Here is a 15310-nt window from a genome sequence, read left to right as displayed (position 1 = left end):
CAAATTGTTGAGAATTTTTATACCTTGAACATTACTCAAAAATTATTAACAAGAATGAATCTCTAATGGTAATGTACCTCCTGGTGAAATGGGTTTGTTTTGATCTGAATATTCAGTAATTTAATGTATATTTGTTGTGACTATATAATAGACTGATAGTATATTTACTTCAGGATTGCAGCTACCAATGACAGGATTGTGTCATCAGAATTCGACAGTCTTGCACTTGAAGAGAACGGGACTGTGTGTGAGATTGGCAATAATTCAGGTTGCCCGGGAAAACCTGTGCGGACTCACGGCGATGAAAAGCAATTGGAATTTGAATTGCCTAAAACATGTTTCTCGAATTCAGCAAAACTGAAGAAGAAATCTTTCAAATGCGAATTATGTGGTAAGTGTTTCTGGGATTCCCGCGACCTAAGAAAACATGATCGCGTGCACACAGGCGAGAAGCCTTTCAAGTGTGATGTATGTGGAAAGTGTTTTTCGGCTTCGGGTAACCTAAGAAGTCATGAACGTCGGCACACAGGCGAGAAACCGTTCAAATGTGATGTTTGTGGTAAATGTTTCTCGGTGTCGAGCGACTTAAAAAGGCATGAACGCCGACACACAGGCGAGAAGCCTTTCAAGTGTGATGTTTGTGGTAAGAATTTCTCGATGTCGAGGGACGTAAAAAAGCATGAACGGACACACACGGGCGAGAAGCCTTTCAAGTGTGATGCTTGTGGTAAGTGTTTCTCGTGTCCGAGTAACCTAAGAAGTCATGAGCGCCTGCACGCAGGCAAGAAACCGTTCAAATGTGATGTTTGTGGTAAATGTTTCTGGATGCCGAGGGACATAAAACAGCATGCACGCCGACATACAGGCGAAAAGCCTTTCAAGTGTGGTATTTGTGGTATGTGTTTCCCGTATTTGGGTGACCTAAGACGTCATGAACGCTGGCATACAGGCGAGAAACCGTTCATATGTTCTGTGTGTGGTAAGTGTTTCTTGCTGTCTAGGGACGTAAAAAGGCATGAACGCCAACATACTGGCGAGAAGCCTTTCAAATGTGATGTTTGTGGTATGTGTTTCTCGTGTTCGAGTAACCAAAGAAGACATGAACGCCTGCACACAGGCGAGAAACCTTTCAAATGTGATATTTGTGGTAAGTGTTTCTCGGATCCGAGTAGCCTGGTCAGTCATGAACGCAGCCATTCAGGCGAGAAGCCTTTCAAGTGTTATATTTGTGGAAAGTGTTTTTCGTATTCGAGTAATCTAAGAAGTCATGAGCGCCGTCACACAGGCGATAAACCTTTCAAATGCGCCTAAAATTCAATGATATCCGCCAAAGAGGCGGGAAATGTTTCTAATGTCGTGTTCGTGTTGAGTAACTCTAAGAGCCCAATAGTCTGAAAAGCCATGATCTCTTGCACATAGCCGACACACCTTCTAAATCTGTTTCTTTGGTAGCTATAACTTACGTACTCCTGTACTGAAGCACAAACAAACCTTAATAATAATAATAATAATAATAATAATAATAATAATAATAATGAGAATGAAGCAAAATATGCATGAAGCTAGAATCACTCGTTGCAAAATCGTGTCAGAGAGACTGATCTTCGTGTGCACCACATAGCATGATATCTATCACAACTCTTCAGGCATAGTTCACAAATGCAGTCTTCTGCCGGCAGGTGGAAGGTCTTTGTCCTACATATTTTGTGATGGAATCCATGGACCGCGAAGCGGGTCATCGTGTGTCTCAGCTCGTAGCCCGCGGCCATCCATTCTCTTGTAGTCTGTGGTGTAGAAGTCGCTCCAGATTTGCAGTCGTTTTTCTTCTAATTCTCTCACTGTCTCTTCGTATGCCTGTGTGGATGGTAGCTGCAGCTGCAGTCGCAGTTCCTCTAAGTAGAATGGCTCCCTTGCCAGCTCATACGTAAGTCGTGACGGAGTGTATTTCGATATGCACAGGACTCTTTTGAGGTACTTTCCTTTACTGCTTCGATTGCCTTGAGGTTGCTTCTATTCAGGTGTTCCCATATGAGTGTTAGGCCATATGTAACTATTGGTGAGATTTTGGCGTGAAACAGCTTTAATGCTGAGTGCACAGATATCTGTCCCAGATGACTGATGTCATTCGTGGCTCTAATCGCAGCAATTGTTTTGTCTTTTACATGTAGCGTGTATGTGGTTCCTGTGGTCTGAAAAGTTATACCTAGATACTTAAAGTTATTCACTCGAAGTAGCGGTTCCCCTTCTAGATATAGAATGTCATCTGCTGCTGGCCTACCTCCTTTGCGGAAAGTCATTGTCACGGTCTTCCGCGGGTTCAGGTGCATCTCATTTGTGCGGGCCCAGAACACTAGCTTGTTTTAAGTTTCCTGCAGTTCTTTCTTGCACGTTGATGTGGCAACCATGTCGTCTGCATACACGTACATGTTTACATTCTCCGCTGGTAGAGTTGAGACAATGTCAGCTGTCGCTATGTTAAATAAAAGCGGACTTAGGGGATCGCCCTGGAGTACGCCATTTGTTTGTTCGATTGGCTCTGATAACATTATACCATCATCGATTTCAATTTGATTGTTCTGTAATATATTCCTGATGATGCGGGCGATGTAGTGTTCCCTTCCGATCATTGCGTCCATTTTTGACACTAGTGTTTGTCTGATGAGGTCAAAGGCCTTGGTGTAGTCTATGAATAGTGCATAGATTGCCTTTTGGATGTCTGAGGGCGTCTACAATGTCGTAATGCAGGCATTTCGCGGCTTGTGTTGTCGATCTGCCTCTCCGGAATCCGAATTGCAGTTCCGGGATTTTCGTATCCACCAGGGCTGTGAGTCTCGAGTTCATGATTTTTGTGAGGGTTTTGTAAAGATTTCTTTGGAGAGCTATCCCTCTGTAGTTGTTTGGATCTCCTATGTCGCCTTTTCCTTTGTAGAGCATCTTTACTTTCGATTTTCTCCAGTTGTCTGGTATACACCCTTTCTTCAGGCATTCCGTCATGAAGGTTGCTCATACTTCGAGTATAGGAGCAGCTTGCTTGAGAGACTCATTGAATATACAGTCTGGACCCGCGGCTTTTCTTTCTTTCAATTGTTGAAGCGCCTCTAGGATGTCTTCCTTTGTGATCGGTTCCCACTCTTGCGGGGGACTGGTGTCATTCGTAGGCCTGGTCTCCTTATGTTGGAGTACCTTGGTGAGATGTTGTGTCCACAGCTCTATCGGTATGTTCCTCGGGAAGTGGGGTTGCTTGGGTCTTGATGCTTTGAATGGATCCTTCTCTACATCCTCAATCATTTTCTTTTCCTCCTCATGACGGAACTCCTCCCTAGTTCTCTTAATGAGCTCTTTGTACTCTCTTCTTTTCGCGGCATAATTCTTGAGCTTGGCTTCTGATTCATGAACTTTTGCTTCATGTAGTGCAGCTATTGTCTCTTTCCTTTTCCTGTAGCATGTCTGGTTGAACCAGGGTTTCGCTCTTCTGGATTGTGGAGTGGCTGGTGTGGTAGCTTCCCTAATGCAGTTTTCTATGGCCGCCAGGCCTTCGTTGGGGCTGTTACTTTGTATGGTTTGTATTATATGCTGAGTGTTGGTTTCTTGTAATTTCGACAAATTTATCTCCCTTGATATGCGGACTCTTTTGTCAGTTTTCTCTTCCCGTGATGCCCTGAATTGTATCACAGCTTCTACTGGTAGGTGAAAGTACCTTGTGAGATATGTGTTGCATCCCGTTGTTTATGAAAATCAAGTCGATAGTGCTTGTTCCGTTATAGCTTATGTACGTCTTCTGGTCTTTACTGTTGATTAGGGTGAAACCTTCCTCTGCTAGGAATGCGAAGATTGCTTCTGTCTTTTTAGATGATACATCCATACGGCAATTGAGATCTCCTGCTATTATGACTGGTTCCCTTTTCGGTATTCGGGAAAGGGCTGTAATTATTTCGTCTATGATGTCCGTTTCTCCTATCTCTGGTTGAAAATATGTCCCTACTATTGTGCATATCTTAGTTTTGATTGCGAGTATGTGCTCTGACTTGTCCTGCGTTTCGAATGGGGAGAAGCTGGGAGTTATGAGGCAGGATAGTCCTCCTTTTGGCCGGCCCAGTTTGCTTTGGGTGGCGAGGTTATTAATACTATAAAAGTTCTCTAATCCCCATTCTTTAGTGAGGAACGTTTCTGTGAATATTGCGAGGTCGTATTTCTGGAGAAAGTTCAGTGTTGTTAGGGAAAGTGCATTAGTAAGTCCTTCTGTGTTCCACAGTATCATCCGTAGGTTTTTCCTCTCTTGTTTGTTGTTTGTTGGTGTCCGGTCGATTACTTCGTGCACGTGGCGTCATTCCTTGTCGTTTACACCGGAGGTGTTGCGGTCTTGAGCTTCGTTTTGCTCTCTGAGCTGTCGGGATTCCTCTCCGAGTCTTGCAGATGGCAGTCTAACTTCTCCGTATCTCGGGCAGCGAAAAATATAACGTCTTACCAGCACCCCTTCAGGCCAGAACTCGGGTGCGTTAATCCTGTCATTATATTTGAGGGGTATCCCTACTCGAAATGCACGGTTTTTTCCCTTTGTTTCTAGTTGTTCGCATTCTATCTCTTCTGTAATTTCGTTTGCTTTTATAAAGCATGTCAGATCTTCCTAATGCGGTTTTTGTGCTAAGTGTTCTCGCGTTCGAGTACCTTATTAACCCATGAACGCCTATACGCGAGGAGACTTTCAATTCTGAAATCTGTGATACGAGTTTGTTTTTAAAGATTATTTAAAGAATGTTTTCAAAAATATTTGGTAATACGAAGAATGTGGGATGTGTCCCTCTGACTCTTTTAACTTGAAATTTCATGGACCCTAGAACACAGTGGGAAACTTTTTGGCATGGTCCACAATAAACCTGGAACGGAAACAAAAACGAGAAAGTATATACAGCTAAAATACATACCTTGAAGTTGAGCATTCACAACTAAGGATTAAGTTGATTCATACGTTGAAATTGATTCAATCCGTTGCCATCCTAAAACTATTTTCTGGTATTTCTTGTGGCTTATGGGGCCGTAACATTATATCTTCTTCATCGTGTCTAAAAAATTCAGGAATTCAGTAGAATCACTTTCGTTACAATTCTACGTTTGTCAGACCAGACTACCACGTGATTTGAATTCTTAAATATTCTGTGTCATAAATGTTGTAGCTGATTAACCAACCTTTGTTTATGTTAACTGGCTTATATTCGTGAAAGAATGCCATTGGTGAATTATAGACAAGTAACATCAGAATAGGTTATATGACTTTACATATCGTTACAGACATACTTATTCATATGCATTATCTTTTGTGTGCTTGGTTTATGGTAAATCAAAAAGCACTTTTGTAGTCATACACTGTAGTTGTAAAAATGTTATTAAAGTAACCATAACTTTACATATGTTTCATGTTATTTCTTACGTGTACTCATTCATGACCATGAAAATTGTGATGAAATATGAGACAGGGTGCAATGAATCTGTGCCACAAGACTACGAAATGTCACAGGCTATGTGAACTATAATATACTAAGTATAATGAGTGGAACAAAATGAATGAATATGAATATAGAAACAGATTATTTCCTTCAAGTCTTACATAAAAAAATTAATTCAATATTATTCAATGCAGAATAAATTTTTCGTAAAATATTAAAAATTACAAGTTACTTGTAAACTTTTTATGACAACCATTATTCTGTCAAATTTCTTATGTTTGAAATAATATCGAATGATGATTTTGTAAAAAGGTTTATTTTCATTTCTTAGATAAATAATCCATCATATCCAACAAGTCCCTCTCTTTTCGGCTGCAAGATCTATTAGTACCTAACAGTTGCACATAAACTTGCGATTTTCGTTTTCTGCAAAATTCGGTCATGACTTATGGTGAGAAATATTTGCAACAGTCCACACCTGTGGAGTAACGATCAGCGCGTCTGGCCGCGAAACCAGGTGGCCCGGGTTCGAATTCCGGTCGGGGCAAGTTACCTGGTTGAGGTTTTTTCCGGGGTTTTCCCTCAACCCAATACGAGCAAATGCTGGGTAACTTTCGGTGCTGGACCCCGGACTCATTTCACCAGCATTTTCAACTTCATATCATTCAGACGCTAAATAACCTGGATGTTGATACAGCGTCGTAAAATAACCCAATAAAAAAATATTTGCATCAAGGTATTTTTGGCCATCTTCATCAATAAGTCTCTTAGCTATGAGGTAAACCCATAAGAACAATAGCTACCTATTCCATACATCTTGATTACACACCAACTTTATCAACGATTTGTCAAACCGTTAAATGTACAATTTCCAGTTTTAAAGGAAACTGTTAAGATATAATATCTTATTCACTTGGGATTGTTAATTCAAATTTGAACGGAATGAATAATTTGTTTTTATTCTTTAACTAACATACGAATTTTTTTTCCCAGGAGACTGCATAGAACCTTGTCCTGTCTTCCTCTTTTTTCATTACATTACAAGCAATATTACTCATGGTGTAACATTATCATGATACAAAGTAACTGTTATGTTTACAAAATCGTGAGACATTCAGTGAAAGCATTGCTTGGTAATGGCACACAATTCATTATATTTGGAAACAGTGATGTGTGTAGCTACGTTTTTGGATTCGATTTAAGATTACTGGTACTTTTAGTTCCCGTTTTAGTTCGCCATTCTGTATTAAAATAAATTTTGTTTTATAGTGCGCTTTAAGGCAAAAGAATAAATCAATTTTTTTGTCACTTTGTACATTACATACTTATGCTATTGAAGTGATCCTATTTGACAAGTCTTGTTATGTTAGGCATGCATCAAATTTACGATATCTTCTTTCAACTGCAAGAAAATAGGCAACTCTACTCAAATATGCCAATGTGAGACATCATTCTTAATTGCAGTCTCTTCGACATTACATAGGAATCAAGAGTTTATGTGTATTAGTTTCCTAGTAAGACGACGTTAAACATAATGGAAAATATTTTCTTAAGAAAGCTATTAGCTACCTATCGGTGTGGTGCTGGTTCTTTTTATTATGTAAAGCATTTATGGATTAATTTATTACTCGTACACATTTGAATCCTGTAATCAGTTTCAAATGTTGATTTAGCCGAGTTATTACATACGTACCTTCGTTTATTTTCACCGAATCTTTAAATTGTTGAGGTTCTTAATTTTCATATAACCTTATTTTTTAACAGTTATCGTATTATCAAATAAATTAAGGTATGAAAGAACAAAATATTATACACTTCTATAGTAAACCTTTTTTGGAAAATAGACATCAGTTTCCTTTCCAAATTATTTTCATTTAGGAACATAATAAAATTTTAATGGTACTAATATCTTAATACAATCTATCAACATTATGTTGAGATGAAGATCAGTAACAAATATTTGAAAGAGCCCTCCAAGTTAAACGGAGTTTCCAAACACAAAAGAGGCATATTTTTAAACTGACAATTCAAGATCATATCATTTACAAGATATTGCAGAGCTTTGTAAAGGAAAAGCGATGCACTTGACTGAAGCTTGTGTTTATCTCAGTCACCCATGTGCTTGAATATTTGATTGGCTTCACTGCCATAAATTTATCAACTTGCTTGTTCTGAAGCTCAGATTTCAATTTTTACATCACAGCATGCAACTCAGTCGATGTAAATATCTTGTGTTCCAGCTGTTAAATGATTTTGTGAAACAATTAGTATATTGTGAAGGAACCAGAAAATGCACAAATGAACTGAAAAATCACCATCGCCAACTTCACTAAAATCAGACCACAACAAACTGCTGCACTCTTCGTCCCTTTGATATATATAAAACGCAAATATTGTTGCTAATCTAACATAATGAAGAATATATGCTACAATATAATGCACAGTAGTATATTATACTTCCAATTGAAGAAGAGGCGTTCATCAACCACAGGGTACAAGGAAAGTGTTTTATATTTCATATCGACAAAATTGAAAAGATATTTTAATTCGTTTATTTGTGCAGAAGATGAAAATTCATCACATACCTTTATGACGAATGTCTCCATATGAAGGAATGTGAAAACTGTTACAGTAGATATCAAACATTTATTCAAAGTACGGCACTTGATATTTCCCATTAGTATGTTCTGGTTCACTGACAACAACTTCTGATACACAGAAACATTTTTTTCCATAATTAAATGCAGGATTAACAACTGTATATCCTGCGACTTAAGATAATTCCAAACCTTTTGTATTTAAAATAGTTGAGATGTATTCTGTGATTACTTCACTGGACTCATTTTCATCTTGATAGAAGAATAAAATGCCGAGACTGACCCCAGTAGTAGGGTTACAGTATTGTATAGATACCGGTACAGGGAAAAAATTTTGTTTCCTAAATTTGACCATATAAACTAATAAACTACTAAAAGAAACAATAACTGCTTTTTGTTTCTTGAATGAGTCATTCCCGAGTATGTGCCCCAATACAGTCCCAACGACACTGGGATCTTTCGTGCGCACACTCGATATTTCGCAAGCAATTTTGGAATGAGTTTATTTGGACAATCTTGAGTAGTGTAATTTACACTGAGGACAAGACCATGGTAACGATACAACATATGCTACACAAGATTTTTTTTCGACGCTTTCTTTATACAAAATTTGGACATCATATGAGACTGGCTAACATTCGTCAAACCACCTGTAGGCCTGATATTCTTTGTCAAAGACAGCTTACACTGCGCGTTGTCCTTCGTATCTTACAGTAATCTTTGTCTAACGGTACATAACCTAAATTCGGCAATAAAGTCATACTTATCTGAAACCATTTTCTCCATTCTCCATTCTTGAAAAACATAGTATCTGCCTAATTTCTTGTTACAAATTCCTGTCTGATCAGAAAGCGAAGCTAATGCCTGTCTAGCTGGCTTGGCATTGAAATAAACGATTAACTGGTATTATCCAAGAAAGAGTCGCTGTTTTCCCGATCAATAAGTTGGATGACATACTAGGCCTACATGACGTCACGTATATCTGCAGATTACATTGCAGTACAAAACACTATTTTAAAGAAACATGAACATTTGACTTATCTCAATGAAAGTAAAGGAATACTGAAGAAAGTAAGCTAGTGTATCGAATCAATTTAATATATGTACGCTATAGTAACACAATTAGTAGTGGATAAATGTAGTAATGCTCTCATATAGTTCCCTTGTACAATATTAAGATAATCAATTAGTGACCAATTTAGCATATTAACTGTAATAATAGAAAACCAATGAATTCTGTTCTACTATATAATAATAAAGTCATATGCTTAATACCTTTCGAAGTATTTGATGTTAATTGTGTGTAAATATAATTTTTAAGGATTTGTTCGTCAACGATTTCGTAGGCTATGAGTAGTTCACTAAACGGAAAGTTCTAGGATAGAATCATGGCGCATTTAAAGGTACCGGTAAGTTAGATATTATTGTTTAACATAATGTACCCAGTAGAATAAAGTTAGTAGAGGGAAAAAAAAGAGCTTTAGGAAAATGTGGGGAAGAAAGAGCAGTGCAATGGTGTAGGGTGGGAGAAAGAAGAAATGCGGTAGGTACCCCAAATTAAATTCATATTTAGAAGTATTGCCATCGCACTGGATCTTGGATGTTCCCGATTAGCTGCTATTAATTAGTATTAATAAGTAATACTAGAAGAATATTAATACTGCTAAAAATAATTACAATGAGGAATAAACGTATAATTACAACCGTTCTGAACCTCAATCATCTGTCTGAACACGGCCGCCTTAAAAATATTTCGTAAAGAATTTAGTGAGCCCTGACCATTCTTTTATTGTAACCCTAGATCATGATCTAGGTCCTAGCGATGAAGGGGGCTACTATATGCAAAAATATAACGACAGAGTTGCTATACGTAAGCCTACGCAAAGATGTCGTACTACTCCGACGAATGTGTGGACCAGGGACATGCTCTCACGTCTGAGGTGTAAATTGATGAAGATCCGATGCCAATTTCATTCAGAATGGTGAAACATGAACCAAAGGTGTGTGGAGCGCAAGGAATGCCCTGGTCTTTTTGCAGAGATTATATTTTATTTTGATTACCACAAACACTACATCTTATCAACATTTTTGTTGCAGTGCTTTTTAGTGTATGTTAGAGATAGAACAAATCTGATAACTATGTATTTATTAGGTAATTTCCTAGTAGCCGGTACTCATTATCGAAGTATTTGATGTTAATTGTGTGTAAATATAATTTTTAAGGGTTTGTTCGTCAACGATTTCGTAGGCTATGATAGTAGTTCACTAAACGGAAAGTTCTAGGATAGAATCATGGCGCATTTAAAGGTACCGGTAAGTTAGAGATTACTGTTTAACATAATGTACCCAGTAGAATAAAGTTAGTGGAGGGAAAAAAAGAGCTTTAGGAAAATGTGGGGAAGAAAGATTATGTAATAATGTGTTCTTAGGTTAGGTTAGGTTAGTTTAGGTTGTAGTTCATTTCCGACAAGAGAAAATATTTTTATCGTTTTTCTTTTCAGAAAGGAACCACTGTGTAAACACAGAAATGACCTATGTAATGAGGAAATTACCATTTATTATTTATGGCATGTTCTAGCGAAGTCTAATCTTTAACTGTTATCTGGTTTCATAGGTTACATCTTAAAACGAAATTGCAGATTACAGTTTATTCTTAATGGTTGCCAAGCTACACATTCTCCCAGTGTAGGTATTTCATATTATGCTTAAAGACAAAATTCATTTGTCTTTCGTTTTGTCTGTGTAAAACTCTCAATCATTTTGCCGTTTCAATTGATAAGTCAAACGTAGAAAAGGAGAATAGGGGTTTTAGAGACAGGGAGGTAGCGATGTTTGAGATTATTTTTTGTGCGGTATTTCAATCAAAGAAAAGTAGGCAGTGGTGGTTTTTTCACAATTTTCCATTATATACAAGGATTTCTAGCCATCGAATGCAGTCAACCAAAACATATGTGCGGCCTTGAGAACAATCCAGAGTCTTGTTTATTTTTTATATAAAACGCAAATATTGTTGCTAATCTAACATAATGAAGAATATATGCTACAATGTAATGCACAGTTGCATATTATATGCATTAATGACCAAAATATTAAAAAAAACTTATGCATAGTTAACTTTGCGTATTCATCTTCTCAGACGTTAATAACATGTAGGTATAACAAACGTTTTTACATGATAATATGCATTTGCATATAAATCCTGCCGTTATCCACCATAATGTAAAGTACATGCTGTGGGTTATGATCAGGCTTGGGCAAACGGTCATATATAGAACAACTTGTAAATTTAGAAGTTGCCTTCTAACACTCTGTAATAAATTGCTCATTTAAGACGTCTCTTTGTACTGCAGGAACGGACTGGTGTGACAGCTATAAAAGAGGAATATGAGGACTACAGCCGAGATCTCACATCTGAGCTAAAATTTGAGAAGGATGCGGAGACAATTTCGTTCCCTGTGGTGAAACGTGAACCAGAGGTGAGTGCAGCAAAAAGAATGCACTGTGTGTTCTTCCAGTGTTTATCTTGTGTGTTCATCGTAACGCACACTGCCTTTTTACAACAATACTTGCAGCGCCTTTTAGTTCGTGATAGTGGCAGAACGAAATTGCTCGTTATACTTACTCGTAATGGTTGCCATAGCTACACATTCCCACAGTATTATATATACAGTCACGAATGTCAACATGTAGTAAATATGCATCCATAGATAGTTGCTAGCCACTAGGTTCGCTGCTATCGCCGCATTACAGACAATGCGAAATAGTACCTGCTCAGTGTATTGTTCCTAGCAACCTCACAACTCAAGCTTCGTGACTGTATATACTAGACAGTGGGATTATTTTGATAATGTGTTGTACTTGACTTGATTTCTTTTCGTTTGTTTATGTTTTTGTGTAAAATTCTGGATGCGTTTTACGGTTTTCAAATGATTATTCATTATTCCGTACATATATGCATAAATATTATCACCCTATCTTCATTTGTCATCTGACAAATTGTCTTTAAGTATTTAGATGTCTGGGATATGTCTTTTCTAGAACATTATGCTGCCAGTATATATAGAAAAAATATTTTGTAACTTTGGAGTAAATTGTGGGGCTTATTTGGTTGAATTCCAGTAGGTGCTCTAAATATATCGGTGTATTGTTTATTTTACGTACGTTTTTCTGGCAATGAAGTGCATTCAATTTTACTATACATAGAGAAACTTAAAGTTAGAGACTTCAGTTGGGAAATCTTGAAACTATTAGAAATAGAATTAGAGGTATTTAATTTTCCCCACTCATACATGTCTAAAGGATATTGCGAAATGCTTGTTGTCGAAGTATGTGGTAGTTCAGTGGTATAATGTTTGAGTACTTGCAGGTACGATACAAAATGCTGCTAGTGTGCTAACTCAGAATAAGTGAATCTTATAAAAGGAGGGTAGGGGTGTTAAGAGTTCGTTAGGTAGGGATGTTTGGGAATGTGTCTTTTTGTGCAGCAGTTCAATGGACCAAAAGCAGGCAGCGATGTTTTATCATAGTTTCCCTTCATAGATAAGTATTTTCTATCCATCCAGTACAGTTAACAAAATTCTTATAGTTTTATTTTATTTTTCTGCAAAAGAATTCTAATTTTGGGTTTAATCCAACACAATCTTTAAAATATGCTACAATATATGCGCATTAGTATATTATATGCAGAAATGGCCGAAATATGCACGATTTGCTTTTTGTATTATTACAGACCTTCATAACATGTATAAAAAATATTTCAGCATAAAAAATTTGCATTTGAATATGTATTCTCGCCCCATTGCTCATACTGTTAACCTGTTTCATGCAGATATATAGAGAGTAAGCGTGTAATGTTAGTATTCGTCTTCTAATGCGTAGTAATAAATTGCTCATTTGAGACTTATTTTTATACTACAGGAACGCAATTGCTTGGATCAGCATGTGACTGGTATAAAAGAGGAATATGTGAACCAGAGCAATGATCACATATCAGAGATAAAATTTGAGGAAGAACCTGTGCCTATTTCATTGCCTATGGTGAAGCGTGAACAAGAGGTGAGTGGAGGATAAGGAATGCACTGTGTTCTGCCAATGTTTATCTTGTATTTTCATTGTCACAGACACTGCCTCTTTACAACAGTGTTTGCTGTGTCTTTCACTTTATGATAGAGACAAAAACACTTCTCATTATTTATTGTTACCGAATGTGTAATGTTGCAGAGAACTAATGCTGGACTTCATTTATTCTCCATTTGTTTATAAGAATTAACGTATTTTCTCTCCATAGAGAGGATGTTTTGTATACTTGGCTTGGAAACATGACGGCCTTCCCTCATCCCCTTCACCAGTTAACTGCAGGCACGCGCAAGGGATAAACCCTTAGCCGAGTTGCCAATTCTTGAAGTCATTGTGATTTGCGAACGTTTTTCAAACTGTGTTCCGTGAAACCGCGATTTTCAGTGAGACTATATTATCTTTGTAAATATACCTTAATTTGTAATTACTAAAACAAAATTGGTGTAAAAATGAACAAACTTATTTTAAAAACACTTTATATTTATATTTCACTAACATGTTTTGCCTAAATAAACAAAAAAATGCAGACTTCTATAGTAAGTGTTAAATTCTCATGTTATTGAAGTTCCAGAATTTTATACTTAATTAAGAATGTTGCACCGGTAAAATTTTCTGAAACTGTGATCATTGAATAGTTATGCAATTTATAGTACAAAAGAGTAAAGTTAGATTTTATCAGCTTAGCCTTGGATGATAATTTCCACGAACGCGTAAAATCTGTTTACTCTAGTGTGCTATACAATATTTTATTCATTACTGGTATGTAAATTTAATTTTAAATTGTAGGGCTTTTCTTTGTAATGTGTTGTTGGCGAAGAAGTTCATTTTACTATTGCTAATATGTTGCTTGTCATGTAGAGAGTGATCTAAAAACATTTAATTCACTGCTGTAAGTTAGACAACTTTTAAGCAGTGCTGTGAATAATGTCATTATTTAGGTTGCTAAGGACGGCGTTGCTGTTGGCGATATCTCTTTCGCGTACTGTTCACATACTGTTCGGCGAAGTAAATCACGTATAAAATCGTCTATCTTACCGAATTCTCTTTTAATTTGTTTATTTTCTCTTTAGTTGGTGAACCGTAATTCTTAATTTCTATGCCCATATATCCAACTCCGCCGGTTGCGTCCGATGTTAAGTGATTAAGATTTATACTTATTAAACTGCCTGAACTTTCGATTACTTTATGGATAGAATTTCTAACGTTAGACATAATTTTAACACTTCGTTTTCTTAGCTATGCTCCTCTGCAAATAATATATTCCGTTTTCTTCGACGGTGTTATTTGTTGTTCTTGTCGTGATGGTCCTGGATCTTCAGGTGTATCAGGAAGCCTGGCTGCGGATCATCTGCTCCAACACTCATTAATCATGGCCGGAATAAATTAGACATATTGAAGCGCACAACGGTATAAAACAACACGTCGACAAAGACACTGAGAATGGGTGAAACCTAACAGGTAGAGGCAATGACTGCTATATTTGGCAATGCTGGGATCCATTGTATTTCTGCCACACGGCTAGGGGTTGAGTAGAGGATGGGGGTTTATGAGGGATTACCAATTCCAAGAAGAGAGGCCGTCATGTTTCCGAGCCAAGTATAACTTGTGAATAAATTATATAGCTGATTTTGAGTGTATTGCGGAATAAGTTCTAAATTTTTGCAAAATTTTGTGATATATACGTGCCGATACAGCCTGTAGGAAACTATATCTATTTTATTTACTCTTATTCTGTCAGTGAAGTGCATTTAATTTTAATATAGGTAAAGAAACGTAAAATTAGAAACTTAATTTGGCAATTTTAAAATTAGTAGAAATAAGTTATGTATTTGAATTTCCTTTACTTCTTATGACTAGACTCCAACTTAGTTAAAATTCTCGGGAAAGTTATGAAGTTCACAAACTTTTTCAACGAATTTTCTAACCACTCTTTTCTGTGCAATATAATGATCAGTATTGTCATAGCAAAGGAATCTTTGTGTACTGGAGCTTTAGTATAATTGTATACTTCATGATTTTGCCAAACAAAAATTATGGAGCTAAACTAGAAGAAAATGTAATGAGCATAGAGTGGTATCGAAAGCAAACTGAACCGGATCATTATATACCTGGTAATGTAAAAATTTGAGGTCATACAATGAGTTGGTCTTAGACATTGTCAGAAAAATGGAGATTGTACCAATATCTTTCAAAGGT

At 36.9% G+C, this 15310-nt stretch overlaps 1 protein-coding gene across 2 annotated transcripts in view; it reads left to right on the top strand.

Moving 5' to 3' along the window:
- LOC138691521 (zinc finger protein ZFP2-like) overlaps positions 1–15310 on the top strand; it is a 39799-nt gene that overhangs the window by 19008 nt on the left and 5481 nt on the right. Inside the window, exons 5-6 of one of the 2 annotated variants that reach the window (XR_011329894.1) lie at positions 11389–11514; positions 12956–13093. Coding sequence is in view for 1 of the 2 variants with exons in the window: in XM_069813539.1 (XP_069669640.1) it covers positions 174–1311 (1138 nt within the window). In the remaining variant the exon portion in view is untranslated. Of the gene's footprint in view, positions 1–173; positions 5528–11388; positions 11515–12955; positions 13094–15310 lie in introns of those variants that run through there. The other variant, XM_069813539.1, reaches the window with a different exon arrangement.

This window comes from Periplaneta americana, chromosome 16 (assembly GCF_040183065.1).
Source record: "Periplaneta americana isolate PAMFEO1 chromosome 16, P.americana_PAMFEO1_priV1, whole genome shotgun sequence".
NCBI classification, from domain to species: Eukaryota; Metazoa; Arthropoda; class Insecta; order Blattodea; family Blattidae; genus Periplaneta; species Periplaneta americana.
This window is presented reverse-complemented; position numbering and strand designations above follow the sequence as displayed.